Below are 21,649 nucleotides of genomic sequence, written 5' to 3'. Positions count from 1 at the left end.
GACAGAGCAGACATCAAGACTTAAAAATTGCGTCCCATTCCCAAGGGCATAATTCCTGGATAAAAAATGGTTGATGGTATCTTCCACTTCCATTGGCCCCATTGTATTCACAGTTATAGACTAGTTTGTGAGAGGTGAACAGGATCATCCTTTTCAAATCTTTAAGGCATCTTGTTCTACTAGCTGTACTAAGAATTAGAGCTCTAGTTGTGGGAAGATTGGATATTCTTTCCTTCTCCTTTCCTTTCCTGTCTGAAATACAGCTATGTCCAGGTCCAGCTAAGGAAGGTAAGACTTTCCTCAGACAATCCTGTACATTCATCCATAATACCTCTTCAAGTCCGTCTTGGCATTGTTATGGAATCTCCAGTGTTTTGAAATGGTCTAACTCAACAGATCACAAGGTGTTTCACTTCCATAAGGATTCTAGTCAGTATGGAGGGCTTCAGTTGACATATAGGGATGTATTTGCATCAACTGGCTTTAGGTATCCAACTTTCATGCTTTGAACTATCCTATTGAAGAAAAATTCCTCTCTTATCAGTCATGACATCAGAAATTCAGACTCCTAAAAACAAAAGGTGCTGTGAACTGCAACTTTCTAGAGATGTGAAGAAGAATCAAGAACTCCTGAGTAGGTGTGATATTTGTAGGCAACAGGTCAAGCAGAGTCTTAGAATTTCTTGAGAAGATACTGGATAAATTTAAATGCTGCTTTGTACTGTTTCTGGAAGGAGTATCCTTGCAGTGAAGTTCTTTCCCTATCCCTTTCTTTAAAAGACCTCTGTAAGTCAGAGTAAGTTCATATTACACTGAACAATTAATACAAGTTTCTAGGTGGTCATATTTAATTTGGTTTCAGAGTTGCTTGTTTTGATTTAACTAAAATGTATTCTACATGGATCTAGGCTTGAGAATTTACAGCGTAGCCTGGAAACAATTGTAGAAGTCTTTGGAGAATTGGCCAAAGAGACTGACTAAAGAGATCTGGACAAGCAGCAGTCATGTAGCTTTTAAGAGTATGGAATGTATAAAGAAAACACAGTAGCTTTACAGGTATTATAAGTTATCATGCTGCAAACACAGCCTTTAGTAAATAATCTTTCTAGATATGAGTTCAAAACAAGAATATATATCTATCCTTTCAGTCTGACGTAAAATCCCAATGCATCTGAAGCTTTTTATAATAAATAATAATAATAATAACAACAATAATAACAACAACAACCACCACTACCAAAATGAAGCTTTGTGCATGTTTTAGAATTTGATCCCAGAAAATAGCCCAGGAAAGAATTATGAGAATCAGTGATTTAATGGAATGACACTTCCAACTACTGGACTTTTCTGTTTGCATTTCTCACACAATTTCCTGCAAGACTGAATTCAACTAGAATTGAACTAGAATATATGGAATTACTTACTGTGCAAAGTGTCTCAAATGTCTTTTCGGAGACAAAGGATCCATCAAGACCAAAAAGAAAAATAGATGCATAAGAAAGCATCCCTCCAAGGATAATAAGGTTGTTCATGTAGGGACTGGACATCTTTATTAGTCTATGGACAAAAGGTGATAGTGCATTAAAGAGGAAAAGATTACTGCTAGGCTTCTAGAGTAATAAAGAAGAGCTTTCTGTAACCAGGCAATGAGATAACTCTTCTAGAACTCCATGAAATCTAAAGGCATGCACAGTACTTGCTGTTTTATAAAGTTAAGCATTGTTTCAGGTTTTTGAATGCTTAGTAAAAAGACCTCCTCTTTTACTGAAGGATTAATTAGCTAGGGTTAATGTTATTAGCAGACAGTCAAACATAAAATAGAAAATTACACTTTTCAGACAGTAAAAAACCATTTAAATACAGTCTGTTTCAATGTGAATATGTTACCCAGAGATTTTAATTAAATAGTTCAAAAATACCATCTTTCCACAGTTTTACATTTTCCTTATATATATATGTAATAGATATATATACATGACTGGTTCTACAAACACCGCATTAAATACGAAAGAATTTGTGATAGAAGTAACATGAATGGCTTACTTCTGATTTCTGTTTTTGATGTTAAAGAACAAGAAAGCGCTGGCCATTATCATTCCTAGGATTGTGAGGGCAGAGAGGATGCTGTAGAGAGGCAGGGAGATTTTGCGCAGCTCCTCTTGTATAATTGTTTTGTCCTTCGGAGGCTCAAGTCCTAGAATTGTATGAAGAAAAAAAAGGCTAAAGCTTAACCAGATGTAGAATTTCTGCAAGAAACTTTGCCTCACCTAAGCACTATATCTTGAATTAGCACACTTAGCAACTGTGAACAACATCAGTAGTTGATGAAATCATTGACTTTGACAGACATATGTTAGTCACGTTGATTGACATGAAGATTTGTATTTCTGGAGCATGTAAATATCCTCTTTGGAAGAAAAGACACAACCAAACCCCAGTGCAGAACTCCATACATGCTAACTAGCCTCATTTTAAAGTAAATAAACACTAAAATGCATACTTTGAGTGTAAATTTTACCAGGAGGTTATGCTTTCCTGAAACAACTGACAGAGCAATGAGAAGAAAACAGAAATCATCGTTTTTGTGCCCTCTGTTGTTGCCAGAGCAAATTCAAACAGCCTGTCTGGAGATCAGCCTTAGTATAGCATCACTGTGCCAGGGGTTGATGGCCCTGTGGCTGGAATGTTGTCCTGGGCAGGGGACATGGTGGGGGAAGCCCTGGGAGGAGGGAAGGGAGAGTTGTTGGTGCCCTCAGGATTCTACAGAGGGAAAAATCTGGAAAAATGGATAGCAAAAGTTTTATAGGGACATATTTACTTTCAGATGTGGATTTGAATGTCTGAACTTAAAAACTAAGTTTAAAGCTGCGTATATTTCAGTGACAGTCAGCTCCAACTAATTAAAGGCTTCTCGGTTTAATGAGGAGAATCACTTTCTGACAACTGCAATAAAGCTCTGCATCCCCGACTTCCCACACTCCATTTCACCTGCTTACTAATTTTTCCTTGGTGCAGGAGATTGGCAAAAGGCCTTTTGCATCTCTCTCTTCCTTCAGAAAGAGATTTGTGTGCCTGCAGTTCCTGAGCCTGTCCTTTTGCATTGGCTCTCTGAAGGGCTGCAAGGGCCACAGGGCTGAGCATCTCCTTTCACAGCATGGCTGCAGAAGCAGAGCTGTGAGTACATGAAGAGCAGCTGCTATGGCTAAATTTTACTTCCACTCTTCTGCTTTGCCTCTAAAATATTCAAGGATTTGCAATAAAATAGCTTTACCTTTAAGAGTTAAGTTGAAACGATTCAGACATGGAAATTTTCTATCCTTTGGTCTTTATGCCCAACTTTTCATAAAAAAATTCCTTTAAGTGATTACAAGAAAGTGAAGAGAGCATTTGTTGATTTAATATTGAAGTACCTGAGATTTTCCTCTTTCCCTCCACATTGCATATATTTACAGTCCACAGCAATTCATAAAATTAGACAAGAAACAAGCCAAAAAAACCCCAATAAAACACATGCCTGAGTTAAAAGAACTAACACTAAAAAATAAAACTTCATCCTATCATTTCTATACTCTACAGAGTATATCGATGGTTTGTATTTATTAAATATAAACAAACAGTGAGTCTAGAAAATTTATTTTCTTGTTTGTGCACTGGCCATTCAATCCTGTTGCTGTGGAATTTTATGCAATGGTTTAAACAGGAACATTTTTACTACTCTCTGTTTCAAATACTTAAAGTTACTAAGCTTTTTATACTGACTGGAAGTCAGTGTCCTCCACATTGAATATCCAACTGTCTCAATGAAAATCTAAGATGAGTCAAAGGAAAAGATTCACTGAGTCACATAATACATCTTAAGACAATCATACCACAGGTTATGGGTGGAAAGACCACCTTCAGATGTGGTCAGAACAAGACCTAGCAGTCTTGTCCTGAAAAAAGACTGCACAGAGACTTTTCCTCATTATATAGGTGAGAAGTTATGAACAAATGCTGTCTCCTGTAACTTGATTCATACTTCATGTATTCTCTGGAAATTAATGGGACTGAATCAGTATTTAACTACATCATTAGTTCCTCCTTGTGACAAAAATAATCTGCTGGGTCCCAGACTTTGACAACTGGGACAGATTCTGCACTCTTCATTTTTAAAGCCTCATTTCTCAGAGACATGTGAAAAACTTTGCATCTGTGCTCTTTGAAGCCCAGCAAGAGCTATCAAAAGGAAAGGTGGAAAGCTCCAGCAGATGGACAAGTAGTCATGAATTAGATCACTGCAGTGAAACTCCACCCATGTTCATGCAAACCTTGGGTGTTGGGACATTGGAGAAAGGTGTAGTAAAATATAACAGCACAACAGCTTGATATTCATCCACCTCACCACTCCCAGGGAAAAACCAACTCATAAAGAACTCATAAAGCCAACTTCACTCTCTCTCACTGAACTGCGCCATAGCAGAGCTTAAGATTAAGTCTTAAAAATTAGCTTTGAAAATAATGTATATTCCTATATTCAACAGGACACACCCTTAAAACTCATTTTAGCTCACACCTGGCTGCCATGACCACGGGCTCTGAAAAACATGGGTATGCCTGCACTCCAACTGCTTGAGGGCCAAGGAAGTCCTCATGTTATCTTTGGAGAAGCATGGAATAAAAAATGGCAGGAAGATACAGCAAGACATGCTACATGTCTGTTGTGGACCTTAGGAGTGCTGGTCTGAAAACCTTCTCTGGCCCCGTTTCCCATGGGCCATGTTAAAGCCAGCCTTGGGATTTTGAAAACCTATTTTCTAACTACCTAACAGACACCTCCTAAAGAAAAACAACTACCTCCTTCTCGTGTCTGCAAACACAGAACATGAGAGCATCCCTCAGGTGAGATGAACTGGGGGAATGAGAAATGGGGATGAAATAGAACATTATTCGTTGGTGAAGAACCTGCTTCTTGAAATATCAAAGAACATTTGTGTACACATATAAATTTTATTTTGCCCTATCACTGGAGTAAAGAACAAGTACACGATAACAAAGCACTGCAATTTTCTGTTCAGAATTCTATTTTTAAAGCATTTTTTTCCTTTTACTTTCTACAGTGTCACAGCATTTAATATTAAAAATCCTAAAACAGTTTTTTAAGAGCATACAGTCTTACAAACTGCATACAGCTACCCATGTCATTCCTGTACCTCTTTCCAGTTTTGTCTCTTACCTTGGAACCTGATGCTGTTGTTGATTATTACCAATTTGTCATCCACAGCATTGTATTCTCCTACCTTTACTTCCTTTTGTTCTGCAGAGAAACAAACAAGAGTGATTGTTTATGGCAGTTCACATGTTCTCTATTATTTAACTGACTTTTTCTTTTTTGACAGTATGTCAAAAGGAAAAGAAATATGAAAGAATAAGGCATGAATAATTAAATCAGAATGCCAGACAGCTAACATCATTAAAAGAAACATTTCTGGTTCTTGAAAGAAACATAAAGCATTTTTAAGAACTCATTTACATAATCAGGAAACTGTTATTGGACATGGTCATCTCCAGCTTAAAGATCACATAGTTTCTTACTGGCTCACACCATGCGGGACATTTTTACTGGGAGAACAAACACAGCTAAATCACACATTCCCCTACCATTTAAACAACTAGGATATCTTGCTCTGTGAAGTATTTCCCAGGAGAGTCACAGTGGCAGGCTCCAGCCAGTATGGAGCAGACTGGCTAGTTAGCAGATACAGTGGGAATCAAACCTCTTACTCTGACTGGGAATTAGCAACTCATTAGTACCCTGACTGCAAAACAGACTGTGTTATATAATTAAAGCCAACGTGCACTTGAGTTAAAATTTTACAGTTAGTCTCATCTGGTATTTTGGGACTGTCATCACAACTATGGCCTTCTTGTACCTGACAGAATAGAGTATGCAGACAGAGGAATTTGTATGTTTGCTGCCTTGGCCACTGTACTTGGAATTCTAACATGCATTTATTCCACACTTCTGATAACATCTGCCATCAATTATTTTCTGCTATTTTTGTCGAGTTTTTTGCATGGCTTAGAAGTGCAGGAGCTTACTGTATTAGCATTTTTACACTAAAACTTTTACATTCTGATGAGACTAACAAACCACAGGCCCATTGGCTAAAGAGTTCTTTGAAGAGCTGGCTCAGCAGACAAAAATTTCCTTTCAGGCCTCTGTCTGGGCATGCACAACCCAATTTACATTTAAATTCTGAGCTCATGACCCTGTTTGCGACACTGATTTTGGGAGCTGATGATCTTGAGCTAGATGGCAAATTTGGAAAGACTATATTTCACCCAACAGCTCCGCATTAACCTTTTCTCCTTTCTCACTCAAAGTGATTTTGCCTGTTCAGCTTGGCTGAATAGAGCTGCTAGCTCAATTTTAGAAAAATCTAGTCTGACTAATATTATCTGAGAGCTCATGGGAGGTAAAAGTTTTCTTAACACAAACTATCTTTATTGTTATGTTGTTATATATATAGTTACATTTTTAAAATTGTCTACAACAAATTGTAGAGTGGGCTGTAAATCTGGCAGAAGGTCCTAGGCATTTATTACAAACCCATCAAGAGCTGGAGTTTAAAGTTCTGAAGACTTGTTTAGTTTTCCTATGGGCATGATGGTGAACCTAAGACTAGTTTGGAATAAAATCAAAATCCCCTGGTGTCTGGCAGCAGTTTCACAAAGCCCATCCACATGGCATCACATACACTTAGAAATGAATATAAGTTTATAATTTCTGTCACAGACTGAACATTCACTGTGAAATAGATACATGAATCAATTCTTGACAACCTTAAACAATAAAATATTCCCAGTAGTCATCTAAAAGCTAAAATGGTTAATGCTAAAATGAGAACCAATCTATTTCCTTTTATATTTGTAGCATGACAGCTGTTACCTGTAGATCTAAAACATCAAAACACGAACTAGAGAGAAGAGAGAAAAACATCAGGATGCATATTGATATATGGTGGGCACATTAGATACCAGATAGTCCACAGCATCTCCTGACAGCAAAAGAGGGTGACACACCTTGGTGTTGGTTTAGCCTCAGCTTCACAGCAACAGGCTAAAGCCTCATAGCTCTGATGAGCATAAAAGGGAGGTGAGTAATTGCTCTGCAACCATTTTTATATGGAGAGTTTACTGGGACTAGATGAGATGTGGGAAGCACATAACAGGTGGAAAAACATGCACAAAAAACAGTGTAAATCTGTGGTCTGATTACAGTACTGCAATTAAGGAAATTTTTCTGTGATTATTTCATGTGACAGATGATGCTATTTCCTTTCAGCACTTATAAATTCTTACATGGTTTTCTTCACTGGTGAAGTGACACTGAGAATGTGCCTGTCCTATAACCAGCTAGCCTGGGTACCAGGAGCTAGCCCTTGTAGGAATTGAGCTCAGTATTTGGACAAACAGGCTTTCATGGCAGCCTGAGGAGAGGCTTCCAAACCCAAGAATGTGGCGAAAAACCCCCACTATTTACTACCAGGAAACCACATGATCAATGCTTTGTCCCTTACCAACAGGAAAGGACAGTTCATAGAGGACATGCCACATTTTATTGAAGTCAAGAACAGCCATAAAGATATTTGATATCTTAAAGCAGTGACAACTGTGGAAATTAGTCTGTGAGGGAAATAAAACCTTCTTTTATTGAGAGGAAGGATATACTATTCATTTTACAGTGTGATTACAGGGGTGCTGAGGGGGAGACACAAAAAGGTTTTTTGTGATCTTTTGTTCTCCCAGCAAGGACAACTACAGCTGCTGGTTTTTCAGATCCCCAAGCACAAGTGCTGATCAGCAACAAAGCCACTTCCAAATATTAATTAAAGGAAGCAAAGAGACAGGACTGTGGTTCTCTTCTCTCTTGCACAGGTCAATATAGCTAAGGATGGGACTGCAGGCTCACTTTTCTATATTCCATTCCTTTCAGTTGCCTTTAGAAATTCTGAATTATTAAAGCTAGTATAGTATTTGTATAATGTAGCTCATATCTGTCAAAACCTCTGAGTGTTCAACAACAAAAGGATAGGAGAGAGTAGAACTCCTTCAAAGAAACACACCAACAATGTGTCTTTCAGAATATTCAGAATAGGATGTTGGCTTCTTTCTGTAATGCTTCTATTATTTTTAACTAGATCTTCCAGTAATCATAATAGAGATACTGTGCTGAAGTTCACATTAAAATGCAGAAGAAAAATATGGGGGAAAATGTACTGAGGTTGTGAGATAATGTCTGTGAGTACCATGACAGGAGCGGAGAAATTTTGGAACTTGAATCTGAAGCTGTTTTACACAGAACGACAAAATAGTATAAAAACTAACCAACCCAGATAAAACTGGCCCAGAAAAATATGACTGTAACCTATGCCTATAATTCTCACGGAATTATAAACAATCCTTGTTGTTAATTAATTGTCACAGAATAGATTATTTATATGGCCAAGATGAAAGCCTTCTGCCAACAAAGATTGAGAAACTCTTAAAAGTATATTGAAAAGCCTTTCTCTACATATTTTTTTACAAAATTTTATGGCCCACTTTGAGCAACTCCACACAAATTGATTCACTACCACTTAATTAATTAGCTCACATTTCACAAAGTTAGTACAGAGGATTTTCAAGAGCATATCAGGTAGTTACATGTTCTTGTTGAATAAAAGCAAAAAAAAAATAAATCCTGCAACTGATATCAGCTGAATAAAACAAACTTACCAAAATGAACAGCAGTATTATGATTGCCGGTTTGACTGTTATCCACTTACACTGTGAATTTCCAGATTAGACTATGATTAATTTCAGTTCCTTTTGCTATATGTCATAATTTCTATTTTCACCCCATTTTTCTAAGTGTACTTATTCACACCTCATGGAGACAGTTTCTACTGAGAGTGTTTAAGGATGAGAAAAATGCACTTGCAATGCATAAGAGACAGGACAGATGGATTTCCTTTATTTTCCTCTATGTAGACAATGCCGTCTAGCTTTCAATGACACTATATCTAAAGTTAATAGCACCCTCAGTTATGTCAGTCTGATTGCAAATAACCCTCATGGTGATGCAGTTAAGCCAACATAAAAATGTTTATACCAGTATAAGCACAAGTACAATTTATGCTTATAAAGGCCCCTCTGAAAAACCACCATATCCTAAAAAGTTTATAAAATACGTGTATTGATACGCATATCCATTCATGAACTCCTATATGTCTGCTTAAATACACTCATGTAAAAATCATGTTTATGCTATCATAAAGCCTAATTATATGTCTGCCCTAACATCACTGCAGTGCCCAAACCACAAGGCTCCAAATGAAGATTAAGGATTTCAAAGCTCATAATACCTTCCCGTAGCTTGACACTACTAAGAACACTGTTATGTCACTGCAGCACTTTAAAAACTTAGAATTAAATAATAAACTTAGCATGGACTATTCTCTAGATAATTAAGGGTCACAGAGGTTTCTCATCTAGAGGACATAGGCTCTGCTTGATTTAGAAGCGGCAGAAAAATAATATGACATGCAGCTGAAAGCCTAAAAAATATCTAGGTCTTAGTTTGTTCTGAAAAACCGTGCCTGTGAAAGGTGCTGCCTCCATGACTCCTCCTTGAAAAGCTTTTCAATTTTTTTTTATATAGCCTCTCCTGCTTCTCCACACAGTAAACGATCACTTTATTCCCTTAAACCTTCCTGTAACATCAGTTTAACAATCCCTTCTCCCACTCTCTTCCAGATGCCCCTTTTGCTTAACTATCCTAATTCAGTGGGAGTGATTAAATGCCTAGCCTTTTAGAAAATCTTGCTGCATAATCAGCACTCAGCAGCCTGTCTCAGGAACTAATGTTATTAAACCTTGTCCTACAACAGAATCACTTAGTTTTTAAGCATTATTCCTTATTCATGCACCACAGCTCAACAGGGCTGCTGGCAGCTATAGGGAATACTTAGTCATCGGATCTCACGAGAATTTTGGAAAAGTATTTGTCAACAGGTGAAACTAACTATGGTCCGTATGCACCTGAAATACTTAAAGAAGAGAATGGCTCTAAAATTTGGCAAGATTTTCTAGAAGTTTCAGCTGGGTAAAGTTAATTTTCTTCACAGTGGCTAGCACAAGGCTGTGTTATGGATTTCTGCTGGACACAAGGATGATAAAGAGATGTTTTTACTCTTGCTGAGCAGGGCTTGCACAGAGTCTATTCTTTCTAGGCCTTTCTGCTTTTCATACTGATACTTTGGCAAGGGGCTGGAGGTGAATGGGAGGTTGGGATCAGACACAGCTGGGACAGGTGATTTCAGCTGACCAAAGGGATATTCCAGGCTATATGGCCTCATGCTCAATGTATAAAGTGAGGGAAGAAGGAAAAAGGAGAGGATACTTGGAGTGGCAGCAGGTGTCTTCCCAAGTAAATATTACATGTGATGGGGCCATGATATCCTGGAAATGGCTGAACAGCTGCCTGCCCATGGGAAGTGGTGAATGAGTTCCTTGTTTTGCTTTGCTTGTGTGCATGGCTTCTGCTTTTCTTATTAAACTGTCTTCATGTCAACCCCCGAGTTCTGTGCTTTTTCTCTGCCAGTTCTCTCCCCAGTCCTGCTGGTGGATGAGTGACCAAGTGGCTCTGTGGGGCTTCGCTGCTGGCTGGGGTTAAACCACGACAGATTTTAATCTCAAATTTCAAATCAATCTCCTAGACAGGAATCAAAAATCATGCCACTGGACAGGTGCTCACACTTTCAAAGACACATCTGACCTGTCTTAAAGCTCACCATTAGCCAGCTATTGGCAACTTGTTGATAGGTTCAGTCCAGAGAAAGAGTGCAGGGTGCTCTGACACATTACATTATGGTGTCCTGAGGCTCATCTCTCTCCAATTTAGCTTCTGCTCACACTCCCTTTCAAAGAGTGAATGCTTTTCTTTAACACTTTACACTGCCAGTCACCTAGCAATCATTTGTCACAGGTCTTAGCTCTTCTTTCTCATTCCCTCTATTGCCTCCTGGGAAGGCTCCTGAAGAGATTATGTGCTGCACTGAGAGACAGCAATCCTGTGGCCAGAGCGTTCTGAGAGCAGGTCGCAGGAAAGAAGACTGGCCAAACACAAGCAGTGTTAAAACTTGATCTGGAGACTGAAAACTGATGCCAAGTCTGAGAACACTTCCCATATTTCAATAAATCCTGTGCAAATTGGCTGCAAAGTCTCTGCAAACCTGCCCTACCTGTCTCACTCGTTGTGAAAGCTGTTTTATGGAATAACGATCCACCAAATAACTGGAAATGCTGTCTCAAATGCCTTTACAATACTGAATGAAGCTAGGTGTCAGGAAAGCTAATTTCCTTCAGAATAAATACAGAAACATTTCATGTTGTGGATCATGTAGAAAGTCTTAGCAAATTAATGCAATCTTAACTTTCATTATATATCCTTGTCAGACAGGACTGAGAAGCTTTTCAGTTATCCTTATCACATATCAGCAATAACCAACATCAGTTGAAAGTTTCCAATTAAAAAAAAGAATCACAATAGAAGCTAATAAATAATGAATGAGCAAAACCTTTTCCATCCACTTGCAGGCAACCATTTCTTTGTTCAAAAACAGAAATGCTGAGATTAAGAATCGCAGTTCAAATAAGGGAGAAAATGTCAGGTCAGATGGAAGATTATTCTTCAGCAGAAGCTGCTGGAAAAGAAAGACTCAAGGAAGAAAAGCATGTTACCTTTGCAAGGATTTGAACTGTGATAGTTTTTACCCTTGTAATTAAGAGTTTTAAGATTTGTTTTGCCCTAAGAAATACTACCTTAACTGCTGTAGAGCTATTTCCTTCATTTAAGGCTTTATTTATGTGTTGTATTTATGAAATCCTAGATTTCATTGCTTTGGAAACGTATATACGCAGCATACAGGAAATCTTGAGTTACAAAAGCAGTATATATAGCAAGTGATAATTACCCTTATAGCCAGTTCTCTGGCTGTAAATCTTTCAGTCATCCATAAAGCAAAACAGACAGAAAGGTCAAATCAGACAAAGGCCAAACAGGGTATCCTTAGAGTCAGGATAAAAGCTGAGGAGTCTTAATCCTGGGCGTATTTCACTATGTCAGTAATGGTATTTTGCCGAAAGGACACAGCAAGCAAGTAAGCAAGTAGCACATAAAATATCATTAAGTAACCTGAACTCATAAAAGAATCAATAATCTTGTAGCCCAAGAAGATTCTCCTATAAAAATTTCAAGAATTTGCATTTTCACAAGCTTACAAAATTATTTTTACTGATTCTTTCTAAGCTTTGTTTTCACCTTCCTTAATATACTTCTGTCTCTTACTTGGTTTGTTAGACTGACTTCTAGCTCTGTATAGAAATTTAGTAATATAGTTCATATGGATTTAATACCTAAAATATTAGGTATTTATAAATTATGTATCAAAAAAGAGCTATATAATGAAATAAAAAAATAAAGACCATGTTTGAAACAATTATTTCTTTAAATGTGAATTGTTAGCAGGATCATTATAGCTTTCATTCAGGAAACTGAGAAAGGTATAAACAAATATAAAGAAAGGAAGGCAGATCATCCATGAAGCATAACAATGGTTATGATGAAGCAAGTGAACAGAGCTTACATTAATTCTTCTGAATAGAAGTTTCTGTTTCTTAGGAAGCTTAATAAAATCCTTGATAGTTTGAAATGAGGTTGTACATGAGATCACGCTTTTTCTTGGCTTTAGTAATTGTAGCATAAAATCCTGACTGATATCAAACTGTATAACCTGAAATGTACGTCAGTAATTTGAATCAATTCCAGTAAGTAAGTTACAAGATAAAAATATACATTCAAATAGATATGGTATGATTATATTCTAAGATACATGGATGTACAATAACTGCAACATCTTAGTCTAGCCAAGGGTTCTTCTGTTCTACTGTTCATTGTGTTTTATTATTTGATTAATTTCTCAGAGAATGCAAAACCTTATTATTCTGAGAGTTTATTTGCCAAAATAAATTATTCTTTAAAGTCAAACGGTAATTATACATGTCTTCTTTAAAATTAATATTTATCTAAATGTAGCGTGGTCTACAAAAATTGATATTTATACAATTTTTCACTTGGAGAGACTTCTTCCTGGCAGAGTCCAAACCTAGCAGGCTTTTCTTGAAATAACATTGTATATATAAAACTACAGGCAGCAATCATGAAAAGACATTTGCTCAATTAATAAATGACAACTTCATTACTTATTGTGTCATACACTAGTCCATTTTCTATAGAGGTGTGTGAGGGAATCAGCCTGTGCAAGCTTGGGCTGACTTCCCGGGAGAACTCCCAGGAGCTTCCCAGGTTGGAAAGGCCGTCCAGGCAGTGACAGGTTTGGACATGGATGCCACTGATGTGCAGAGAAGCCCCCCTGGCAGCGTCCCAGGGCCCAGCAGCAGCTCCATCTGTCAGAGTCTCTCTGGGAGAGGGACAACTGAAGGCAGGACCAGGCAGGGCATGGAGGTGGCCACGTTCTCTTGCCACCTGAGCTTGATTTCAGAGCACTGAAATGTCAGAGACTGTGAGGCACAATTCAAGATACACCATGACACTGCACTCATTCAAAGGTAAGGGACAATGAACCACAGGACTGTAGTGTACCCATTCCAAAAATCTATGGTGTTTCCAAAGAAACCCAAGATGACAGAGCATTAGTGTATCCATTTCTTTTTTCCAAGGGGAATGCAATTATTAAGTCCCTGTTGTCCTGGACACTCAGTCTGAATAGGCACAGTGTGCACTATCAGGATAGTCTGGCAAAAGAAAGATTTTAATCATTATCAAATTAACAGATTATTATTTTTTCTTTTAGTTAAGACAAAAATTACTCATGAACCTAAATCAAATCCACCAAGTGTCATTTAGAGAAATGAAAACTGGGAATTGCAGTGCTGTCAGTCTTTTCTGACTTACCAGGATAAAGTATGCATGCAGCTGAAAAATGTAAGACACCCAAGACAGTGACCTAATCACAGTTTCCATCTGCTAGCTCAGCATTTAAGCTTTCCGTACAAACATGACAGATGATGTGACAAAAGGATATCCTGACAAGAAAGACAGGGTCCCCAGGGACCTGGATGACCCTGACTCCAGCCCAGCTACACACTCTGATTGAATGAGAAAGGAGATCAAGGTGACCTTTTACTCCTTTGGCATGCTTAATATGCCAGCATTTCATTTACTTTTCTTGTGCATACCCAAAAGAAGTGTTTTGCTACAACTACCTAAGCCCATTACTTATGTAGCTGAAATTCTAAATTCAATGTGTAATATCACTTATTTTTTTTTGCAGTAAACAAAACAAATTTTAAAAACCACATCAGTTACTTAGAAAGTCTAACGTGGTTACCTTTTCCCTGAGAGGCTTTTCCTTTCAGTGCACAGCACAACAGTTTGACAGTAGCCATGGTCTGTGGACTCTGCTTCAGCTGACCTGCACATGGCTGCTAAGGCTCTGCCCCTGTGTTCTCAGTGGCTGCTCAGACGTGCAGGATGAGCTGCATGATGCAGTTCTCCTTTTGAGGGCTGGTTAGCCCTTGCTAATTTAAATTCTAACCAAAATTAAGTGCACAACATGACAGAAATAAAAATGCCTCCCAGAGCAGCAGATGTGTGCTTGACCAGCACAAAGGATCATGCCAGCAATCACACCTCCCAGTAAGGTTGTTTTCCCCTCACTTAGCAAGGCATGCCTGCTTTCTGCTGATCTCACTCCATGCAGGGAAGAAACATAAACTCCATTTTGGCACATTTGGATGCATACCTATGATTATATAATTAGGGCCTTCCCTCACCTTCTGTCAGGGCTGTGTTTCCCCTCCCCTGGCAGAGGAAGGCTCAGCACATGCTGAGCAGCCTCCCAGGCGGCTGTGCCTGCTCTGCTCCAGCTGAGAGGCCCTAAATCAAGATCCTCTGGCTTCCTCCTTACGTACTGCATCCTTACACTTTTACAGAGTTAAGAGGGTGTTATTTAAAGGTTGTAGTTTCACAGTTACCAAGCCTGAAAACAGGGGAGAGCAGCAGCTGCTGTGCATATTATGTGTTAGATCTCAACTACTCATTATGTCCTTGAATAACCATTTTTGCCATTACACCAGGTGGCCTGTGAAAAACACTGCCGCTCATGAAGAGTATTCTTCGTGATTCAGGGTCAAACTCAAAGGCAGAATTCCCACTGTCCTCATCCTAAGATACAAAATAATGGAGTAGAGGCAGGGCTGAAGACATTCATATAAAGCTGCAAATTCTATGCTCTTTCCTGTCTTATGATTTTTTACAGTAGCTGCCAAAGTTTCTTTCCTGTACAAGAAATGCAGCTTTGAGTCATCCAGGCTGGCTTATTTCAATTACTTTATTCAGGACTTGTAGGGGAATAATTCAGGAAAAACTTTTGAGCAACAAAAAGCCCACTTGTGCTGTAACCTGCAACTACAAGTGAACCCTTACTGAGACATAGGGGAAACTACAAAGGCCCCCAAGTAGCAATACCCTGCCTAGATCCCTGTTTCAGTTTCTGCTGCTGAGGTGAACAAGACAGCTGTCACTCAAAGAGACTTTGAGACTTTCCAGCTCCAGCCTTCCCCTGACAATCAGCTCCCCATGCAAAAGTCACATGGGATCAGAGATTGGATTTGCCTGTTCTCAGGGAGGTACACTCTGATCCCATAAGGGAAGGGCTTGTCACTGCTACGATTAGGGACTGCACTCTAGGGAGTGAGAGAACAAGAAGTGTTACACAATGCCAGGATGCCTGTCCAACCCAAGAACTGCATGATTCTTTGAGTGAGAAAAGTGTGTGCTTGGCTGCAAATTTCAGTGTTTCAGAATCACAGGAAGGGTCCTTAAAGATCATCTTGTTCTGACCCCCCTGCCGTGGGCAGAGATGCATTTCACAAGTAGTAGTGGCTGCTAGGCAATTCTTCTTCGAAATCTATGTTTCTTGTCTGTCTTTTTGATCCCCATGAGGCTACTCAAGACGTTTGGGAAGTTGGAGTTTCTCACCAGGAGGAGGGATGCTGTGAGACTGTAAACACATGTGTGAGACCCAGAGCCTGGGGCACTGGCTGTGGGGTGCAGGTGGCGAGGCTGTGAAGCCCCTGACCCCAAGCACTGGAAGAGGAGGAGAAGTGACCGTGCCCCACTCAGCTCTCACAGGCTTTGAGAGACAGATCCAGGAGATGGAACCCACTCACGAGTGGCTGCTGTCTGCAAACGTGGTGGGGTTTCAAACAGCAGCATTTGAAATGCTCTGTGTAGTAACTCAGCCCAACAGACCCCTACAAGGATATTTCTTGCTTTACGAATATCCATTTTATGCTTTTTTATTTTTTGATGTTAATACATGTGAATTGTTCATCAGCATGAGACCAAAGCAGTCTTGAAACATAAGATAATGGCCAATTCAGAATTTTGCCCACCCTGATCCATGTCTTTCACATTGATAGAGTTGTTTGACTTTCTCCAGATCCTACCAGTACATTTAAGTAGGGCGAAATCTAGTCTTGAATTACAAAATTTATCACCACTGCTATTTCATTATTTTTCATTTTAAAAATCTAAAGATGTTAAAATTTATAGGGGAAAAAAACCTTCAAAAAATAATAAACTTTGCAAAAGAAAACTCATTAAGAAAACTATATTGGTTTGGTCAGATTTGTTTTTTTTCTACCTGTAAGCTGATCCTATATTCAAGAGAAAGAAATCACTCCAACTGGAACTGGTTAAAAGTCAAAGTTCCAGAGAAATAACTCCTTTTTCCTGCTGCTTCAACAAACCTCCACTTGCTTTAACCTGTTTTGAGTAATCTCTTTGTACTAATCCACTGGAAAAAAATTAAAAAGGAGGAGGAGAAAGGTCCAACAGTGATTTCCTATTAGCACTAATTAGGAACAATGTGTTTTACTAAGAGCGAAGAAAATGGTGTAGAAGACTGACTAAGACACAAAGGACAGTTTTAAAGTGAAACTCATTGATTTTACCTTTAATGATTGCTTAAAATTTTTTCCCAAAATATAGTATATGTCATTGTTGTGCTGTTTAATTTTAAATTCTGATTTATTTTTCCTTTTATTTCTTCATCTGGAGTTTGAATAGCTACAGGAAGCAGACTAGCATTAAAAGAAAAAACCTCCCATGGAAAGCTACAACCATTAAATTATAATTACTCTAAATAATAAAGGATTTAATAATTAATATAGAGCAGTTACATAATACACCTGACAAACAGCTCTGGAATAAAGTTGTGTGGCAAAGCACAACCAGAGCACCAAAGCGTTTATGCATTAGTGCAGCATTGTATTTGTGCATAACATTAAATATACTTCTCTGAGTTTCCAGAATTAAAACTGATATTTCAGTTTAAGATATTTAAGAGAAAACAATTTGACAAGACACTCCTAGTTTGAGAGAATCTATTCTCCTCAGAAAATTGATAGCATACAGCAACATTGTCTTGTTAGGACAGGATTGATGCCTGTAGGAGTGAAATACAATATAAGGCAAAAATCCTTACAAAACTGATTAAAACTAGAAAAGCAGAAGTATGCATTTTTTTCTCATGTATGAATATTGCAGAATGAGACTGAAGAACGGTAGAAATTTTTTAAATGGCTTGGGCATAAAATACTATATTAAAGAACCTCCATAAGATGCACAAAATTTTGGAAAACTGCTGTATAAAATGGATGTAATTGGTTTTTCATTAAAAGTGGGATCAAAAGTCAAAAAATTGTACTGCTTTAAATGAGAGGGATTAGTGTCTAACTGTTCTAATACAATTTTTTGCCTTTTGCCTAAGACAATGTTAACATAGTAGGTGAAGAAAGCTGAAGCTTTTTTGGAGTATGAGAGTAAGTAGAATTTTGGAAGCAGGTAATGCTAAAAACAGTTTAAAAATATTTTTAAATTTTTCCCTGAAACTGATAGCAAAGTCTTAGTATAAGCTACTTACAAAAGTCAGTTGTCCCATTAACTTTATTTCTGATGAGTCTGAAAGTCAAAACCACAGTGATTAAAGTGTGAGAAGGGTTTTAAATCTTACCTGAAGTGAGTACACATCTCAGTGCATATGCATCTAAGTAACTGCTACCAATCCTTTGATAGTTACAGCATTTGATGGAAATTTAATTCATAGAATGCATCCAGAAGGGAAAAAAAAAAGAAAAGAAGACTGGGACAGAATGATTATCTGTTGTTTATCTATTGTGATAATCTATCATGTGTTTTTTTATATAGTTACATACTTGACCATAAATCTTTAGCTACCCAAATTTTAAGAATATCAGTACAAAACTGTATTTAAAAAGTACTTAGGGACAAGAGACTTTTGTCTCTTCACTGTCTTATAAACAATTCTTTTTCTTGCAATATATGTACAGATTCATGGGAGCTATCGATGCAAGTCAAGTGCTCTTACTGCTTTTTAGTAAAAGATGTAAAAATGTTCTAATGCTTCCCTGTGTTTTGGGTGGGTGCAGAAAAATCTAGCACAAATCTCTTGTTTCTAGATTTAAGTAACTTTGATTTAAACAAGAATAATGGGATGTAAGACAATAAAGGTCAAAACTCATGAGCAAGCAGCAGACACAAACATGAAGCGCATCCTAGAGAAGAAATCACACTTCTTGTGTGAGAGCAGTCCCTGGATCTTCGCTTGTGTATTTGGAAATTTGGGACCCTCAAATTCCAGCTACAATATTTTCCTTATTCCTGATGCCCTCCTCACCTCAATGGTCTTACCACCTGACTTTCTAGGAGGATCAGAGATGTCCAGGCCACGGTTTTGGTAGAATCAGTACCAGGAAAAAGAGGAGACAACAGAGGGGCCAGGATTTACAGCACATATTGCAGAGCTCTAGCTAAGGTTTGCCTTGGGTTTAAGCCCACCCTGCTTAAATCACTTTTTCACTTCACCAGATCATGTTACTCCTCACTGCAGCGGTATCACAAGTGAACATGGGGGAAAACACAGCTGCTGAACAGAACAGTGCTTGTGCTGCATCTTCCTCTGCACTGGCCTAGCTGCAAGAGGAGTCGCTGGCTCCTTTTCAATCACACCATTGACGGTGTTTGGCAGCACCTCTGTTTTCCATGTGCAGCACCAACTTGCTTTGCCTTTGCTCTGCTGAATTATTTCTGGCATGCAGCAGTGGATATATTCCTAGAAATGGAAGTTTCATACTTAAATGGAAAATATTCTATAACTCATGTATCCTATTCATGGACTGGTTCTGAAGATGTTTTTCAGCCCTGAGCTGTAAAGGATAGGATTATTACAATTCAAAGGGAAAGCAATTTTCACTTCTGTAACTAGTATTGAGACCATGTCAACCTGCAGCATTCACTTGAGTTGTTTCATCCCTGTGCAGAATGCCCCCATTCTTGCAGACTTTGAAGGTGCTGTTTTATCCAAGGGCAGCACGTCATGGGTTTTCTGGTATTTCTTGTGTGTGTATGTGGGAGAGACAATGGAGCTGCCATGAAAACTTCATGGACTCTTCTGGACTAGCCATTAATGACAGTCCTTTCCTGCTCATGTTCCTACCATGAAAATACTGAATCCTTTCACAGCTTTGACACATGCCCCACCTCACCCCTTCAACATAACAAAAATACTTTGCAAGACCAGGAGAACTAACAACAGAGAGCAGAGAGAGAGCAGAGAGCAGAATGACACAGCTGCAGGACACACACAGCTCAGTGGCCAGGTCAGACAACCCCACTGACCTTGGTGAACAGTAGCAAAGGTGGTGGGAGGCACAGAGAAATGATGGGAGGACACAGACTCAGCCTCGTCGTGCTTCATTGCCAAAAGTTACAGCACACAACGCTGGAGAGATGAGAACCCTGAGAGACAGCCATGTTCATCCCTAATACTTGCATACTGCCAAAAGAAATATTATCTACAGACTTTTTAACTTCTTGTTAAGTCCCTAATCTCATATCTAAGTTTGTTAAAACAAAACAACTATTTTGGGCATTTCTCTACCATTCTGAAGTTTTTCAGAAGAGGTCCAAAGAGACAGTCACAGGTATCATCCAGCAAGGTCCAGTTCATAAGTGGCAATTCATCAACAGAATAGCAATAACTACTCAGATTGAGACTTTTGTTTACAAAATCAGTCTCCTGATTTTGCCTAGGAGAACGAAGTTATGAACAAACAGAAAATATACACTGACACTGCATTTTTGATATTGTGTATATATATTTTTAAATTTTTTTTTTTTACTTGGGACATAATGTTCTCAGACTGTTTTTATTTCTTTCAGTGGGGCTTTCCATATCTTAGGAGATTTTGACAGGACATGCTGTAAAACCTCTGTGGATGAAAGATAATTGCATTCAATTGAAAACAGCCAAATCTATCACGATCTATCTTGTGCATTGTCTGTTTCCTTCAATAGCTGATACTGGTGTTGTGAAAACCCACTCATTGACTTTAGTAAGAGAAATTGGGTAAGTCTGTTTTGAAGAGGTCCAATTTCCTGCTCCTCTTTTCTCAATAAAAGCCTCTTTTACATCCCATACAAATCTTTCATTGAGCTTAAACATAAAATTACCTGCTCTCTGATACCCAGTAATATGTTTCTAAATCATCTAATTCCCATCCACTTGAAAATAAAAATTATTCTATACCTTGACCTAGCCTAGAGTGTAATTTAACAATCAAGAAAGCACTATACACATAATTTGAAGTGGTGATAAAGCATCTGAATTTCTCTGCTTCTTGCATGAGACATTTTCTTAGAGGAACCTGCGTATGACTAATTTAATTCCACCTCAGAAAGAAAACAGGCCTCTTGAAAATAAAGTTGAATAGAATTATCACAACAAATTTTTGTTGGAGCATGCCAGATAAAATGATATTTTTCTAAAATTATATTACTATAGCTTTTATAGCAGTCATAAATAAAAGAAAGTTTTAAAGCCCATTTTAAAAGGACTATCTCCAAATTAAATTAAGATTTTTATCAGTATTTAATTTTTGGTGGAAAAAAAGAATTAATGAAATCAACTTATAGGTTTCAATACTACATAAATTATTTTTTTCTTTCTAAAAATAAATTTATCTTGCAACTTCATTTGATTGTCAAGCAAAACCAGCAAATGTAAAATATAACTTCTGAAATATTTAATCTCTTTCTCAGATGTTAAACAGGATTACTACATATAGAAAATTTAATAAATGTCAATAAATACTTTTAAAAAAGAAAAATTAAAAATTATATATTTATAATGAAACAGCATTTTGTTTTTGGTTTATTCTGGTTGATTGGTTTGTTTCTCTAGAGATGTGGTTGTTAAAATATTCTGTGTTGGTAACAAATGTGTTAAGAGGGAAAGACACAGGAATCTGTGAGGTGACTAGATACCAAACTGGCTTTCTGCATGGAAGAGGCACAAGGGGACACAGTCAGTCACATCTCTCCTCCAAGCCTAAGACAACAAGCAATTAGTGGGCTCAGGAACCCCACAAAGTGTCCAAAACCCAGGTAGGGCAGAAACAATTTCTGTGCTTCTAAAATTCACTCCAAAATGGAACACATCAGCCTGATGTGACACATCCC

At 38.1% G+C, this 21,649-nt stretch overlaps 1 protein-coding gene across 2 annotated transcripts in view; it reads right to left on the bottom strand.

Moving 5' to 3' along the window:
• GABBR2 (gamma-aminobutyric acid type B receptor subunit 2) overlaps positions 1–21,649 on the bottom strand; it is a 460,220-nt gene that overhangs the window by 154,505 nt on the left and 284,066 nt on the right. For both annotated transcript variants that reach the window (XM_014875208.2, XM_088171908.1), the window contains exons 9-11: positions 5,213–5,293; positions 2,044–2,194; positions 1,425–1,557 (exon numbers count right to left, since the gene is read on the bottom strand). In XM_014875208.2, the coding sequence (XP_014730694.1) occupies positions 1,425–1,557; positions 2,044–2,194; positions 5,213–5,293 (365 nt within the window). The remainder of the gene's footprint in view (positions 1–1,424; positions 1,558–2,043; positions 2,195–5,212; positions 5,294–21,649) is intronic.

This window comes from Sturnus vulgaris, chromosome 1 (assembly GCF_052056855.1).
Source record: "Sturnus vulgaris isolate bStuVul1 chromosome 1, bStuVul1.hap1, whole genome shotgun sequence".
Taxonomy (NCBI): Eukaryota; Metazoa; Chordata; class Aves; order Passeriformes; family Sturnidae; genus Sturnus; species Sturnus vulgaris.
Note: the sequence above shows the minus strand (reverse complement) of the source record. Positions and strands in the feature narration are given on the sequence as shown.